The sequence below is a fragment of the Narcine bancroftii genome, chromosome 5 (genome assembly GCF_036971445.1).
Source record: "Narcine bancroftii isolate sNarBan1 chromosome 5, sNarBan1.hap1, whole genome shotgun sequence".
Taxonomy (NCBI): domain Eukaryota; kingdom Metazoa; phylum Chordata; class Chondrichthyes; order Torpediniformes; family Narcinidae; genus Narcine; species Narcine bancroftii.
In genome coordinates, this window is record NC_091473.1 from 188,917,704 (window position 1) to 188,921,713 (window position 4,010).

At 45.0% G+C, this 4,010-nt stretch overlaps 1 protein-coding gene across 1 annotated transcript; it reads right to left on the minus strand.

The window, feature by feature from the left end:
- Positions 1–492: 492 nt before the first annotated feature.
- LOC138765415 (probable G-protein coupled receptor 139) lies at positions 493–3,778 on the minus strand. Its single transcript, XM_069942456.1, has 2 exons — positions 3,712–3,778; positions 493–1,457 (listed from the first exon to the last, which is right to left on the minus strand). The coding sequence occupies exons 1-2, from the start codon at positions 3,776–3,778 to the stop codon at positions 493–495; spliced, it is 1,032 nt and encodes a 343-aa protein (XP_069798557.1).
- Between the last annotated feature and the right edge of the window lie 232 nt (positions 3,779–4,010).

Below are 4,010 nucleotides of genomic sequence, written 5' to 3' on the forward strand. Positions count from 1 at the left end.
TAGAGAGATCCTTCCTGATAATGCCAGTCCCTTTCTGATTACTGAGCTCACTAGGACGTTCCTTCTTAATAATAATATTCCATACGCTTGATTTCGGTAATCCTGACCGATGATTCTTACTGTTCTATTCCTGTTTTTCCACCTTATAATGGCTAATTTGTCATTCATTGGCAAAAAGCATGTTGAAAAATGGCACCTACAGAATATAAAAGTTTAGAAGCCAGCCCAGCCCTCTTATACTTACACCAATGAAGCAATTAAACATACCTGAGTTCTCACAAACACCTGTGAAGCCAGACATTCTGGCGCCCTGATACGAAGGGACCATGAATAAACAGGACTGTAATTTATACACGGTCAAACCAAAATCTATCTAAATAACTTTTAATGAAATCTGGAATGTGCACTTAAATTATATTTGAATTCTTTGAACACAAATTTCAAATTGTGGAGCGCAGTGGAAAAGAAAGAAATCTGTGCTTGTCCCAAACTCTATGGATTGTGTTGCATTTGGATTGGAAACGCCCTGAGCTGACTCCGTCGGCTTCGAGAGTCCGGTTTGCGAATTAACTGAATAACCGAGGTGATCGGAAATTTCACCGCGTTGACCAGATTCTCCCTGAACTTGGACTGAGTCAAGGCGTAAATAAAGGTGTTGGTGCAGCAACTTAAAGTCAACAGCAGCTGCCCCACCTGGAGAAATATGACTTCGGAGTCGTTGTGGTGATTGGGGTCCGCCCCGGCGGCTGTGTAGTAAAGGAAATGGACAACGTGCACCGACCACAACAGGATGAAGCTGCCGGAGATGGCGAAGAGTAAGATCATAGACCTCCGCCTGCTTTCCATCTCCGGGTCACTGCGGCTTCCTCCGCCTCTCTGACCCCTTAGCCCCCGACGGATGCGACTGGAGAAGACAACGTGCCGCACCGTCAGAGCGTTGAACAACAAAATCAAAGCAAAAGGGATCAGCGGCATTATTAAGGTGTTCACCCAGTCAAAGGCCACCCAGCCAGGATCCGTGAAATAACTTGCCTTCTGCAAACAGAACCACGGGACGTTGTCAACCACTCTCAGGGGTTCATATGTGAAGTAGTAGGGAATCCTCTGTAAAGAGAGAAGAACGCTCGTCGTGGTCATCACGGCGGACGCGGTTTTCCCAGTGCAGAATTTCGTCTTCAGCTTCTGGAAGCAGATGGCGACAAATCGATCGAAGGTGAAGGTGACGGTGAACCAGACGGAACAGCCGGTGACAACACGACCCAGGACTGAGATGAGGCTGCACACGGGGGTGATGTGAAGGAAAACGCCGGGGAAGTAATAATAACTGAACCGCCACAGGACGACATTGATGAGGATGATCAGTTGGTCCGCCGCTGCCATGGCCACCAGGTAGCGGGTGGTGCAGATGGAGAGTCCGCACCTTCCGCGGGACAGGACTGCAAGCGCCACTACATTCGCTGTGAAGGAAATGGAAAGGACGATGAGATTTCGGGCCAATTGCTCCTTCATTACACCTGCACAATGAAGATTTTGCTTCCTGAACACGTGTAGGTGTATTTCATGGAGTGTTGTGTTGGTGCTCATGAGAATCACCTTAAAATGTTCCTAATTCTTTCATTTCTCTCCATCCAGACGGAAGTAACCTTCGCTCACCCCTGCCCAGATTCTCCCTCTTTCCTGCTCCCTGTCTCCAACTACTCAACTCACATTCCCCTGCAACTACCCTGCCCCTCACCATTATTCCTGTATAACTAGATGGAACCTATTTCTGTGATTTTCATATTTTGTCTACTTCAAATATAACAAGGCCATTGACAATGGACAATACAACATACCGTTGGCAAATAATTTACTGCAGTCGCACTTGGTCTTATTTTCTGCTGATCTGCGGTCTGTGACTAACATAGTGCTTCTCCATCTTCCGACCTGATACATCAAATTTGAACTTAGCATTGTTCAGTGGTTCCCAACCATTTCTCTCCACTCAAACACCACGTTAATTGTTCCCTACGCCATCGGCACTCTTTTATTAATAAGGGATTGCTTAAGGTGGTGTGTGTTTTTTTTATCTATCTATCCTTTTATCTGTCTATCCATTCATCCATTTATCTATCAATCAATCCATTTATCTCTATATCTATTCACTTATTTATCTGTCTATCCGTCCAACCATTTATCTATCTATCTATCTATCTATGTATCATCCACTTATCTATCTATCTATCCATCCTTTTGTCTCTATCTATTCATCTATCTATATATCTCTTCTTTCTTCTTCTTTGGCTTGGCTTCGCGGACGAAGATTTATGGAGGGGGTAAAAAGTCCACGTCAGCTGCAGGCTCGTTTGTGGCTGACAAGTCCGATGCGGGACAGGCAGACACGATTGCAGCGGTTTCAAGGGAAAATTGGTTGGTTGGGGTTGGGTGTTGGGTTTTTCCTCCTTTGCCTTTTGTCAGTGAGGTGGGCCACCTATCTATATATCTATCATCCATTTATCTATCAATCCATCCTTTTATGTCTCTATCTATTCATCTATCTATCAATCCATCTTTTTATGTCTCTATTTATTCATCTATTTATCAATCCATCCTTTTATGTCTTTATCTATTCATCTATTTATCAATCCATCCTTTTATGTCTCTATCTATTCATCTATCTATCTATCTATCTATCTATCTATCTATCTATTTATCTGTCGATCCTTTTATGCTTGACATAATAAAACGTAACAAATCCGACAGTCCGACATCACATCAACGGACTGAAGGAGCAGCGCTGATTGATATTATACACCATGTGTTCGAGGAAGCTGTGAGCAAAGTTATTTGTTTAAATAAAAACGACTGAACTCTCCAACACAAAGAACAACAGCGCTTTGAAAATCCTGTATCAACATCAGCAGCTCTCCCTGTTGACAGATACCACGTCACTTGGCTTGACCATTGGCGAAGGATACTGCATCAGGGCAGTAAAAGATAGGCTGCAGAGCGGACACCCGCGTCCTTCCCACCGTAACAGATGGCCGTGACAGCAGCGTTGACTCTGTTCTCTGCTCTGAATACTGGGCTTAGTGGACGACAACGCCGAGAATCCATTATTTGTCCGTCTGCCAATTATTTCCCGCACACCCTAGCATGTCACCAGGTCCCTCTCTCCGCTTTCCGCTTGAAGGGATCTGTTGGAAGCTTCCCACAATGGAGAGTAACGTGGTTCAAAGAACAATATCGAAAAATGTGAATAACCCGTCAGTCCTGTCTAATCCATGTTCAGAATCCGCACAGTGATATATTGATCAGTGCGCACCGTGAACCTGAGATGTCAAAACCTTCTGCCAGGCTCGTTTTAATTGTCGCTTTGAACGGAAACAGCAAAAAGAGGGCACCTTTGGCGTAACGCTTTCACAGCGCCAGCGATGGGGACCTGGGTTCCAATCCCGCTGTCTATTAGGAGTTCGGACGCTCTGTCCGTGTCACTTTTCCCCGGGGGTTCCTGTGACTTCCCACAGGTGGTGTCGGTCAATTGGGTAGCATGGGCTGGTGGGCCGAAATGGCCCGTTCCCGTGCCTAAATTGAACAAGCGCAAAGGGGGTGAAGGAAAGGTTCCTCCGGGTTCTCGTGTGCCAAGAAAGATCATCCGGGAGACGGCATTATTTAAAAAATCAACTAAAAACTCACGCACAACTGTAACGTTGAGGCAGTCACTGTTCTTACCAGGAACTCCAAGAAGAGCAATGAAGATATAAACAATTCTTATGAAACGGTAAAACGCGCTGAGCATGTTCTGTGAGCATCAACCTGTCTTCCAGCTTCAGCCAATCTCTCTGAAGTCAAGGCATCGCACGCCCAATAATTTATACCTGCAGATTCTTTGCGGCTCCAAGGTCATTGAAACGTTATGGCTCAATATAGATGGAAAAATGAAAACACATTACGTTATTTGAGTCAGGTTCCAAGGATCTGCACTGGGTCTGTTGTTGTTTGTTCTATACATCAATGATCTAGAGATGATG

Bases quoted from the DNA above. Each gene is read 5' to 3' on its own strand.
- LOC138765415 (XM_069942456.1), bottom strand. From the start codon at position 3,778: ATGCTCAGCGCGTTTTACCGTTTCATAAGAATTGTTTATATCTTCATT. The intron at 1,458-3,711 runs GTAAGAACAGTG...TTTCCTTCACAG, and splicing joins TGCTCTTCTTGGAGTTCCTG to CGAATGTAGTGGCGCTTGCA.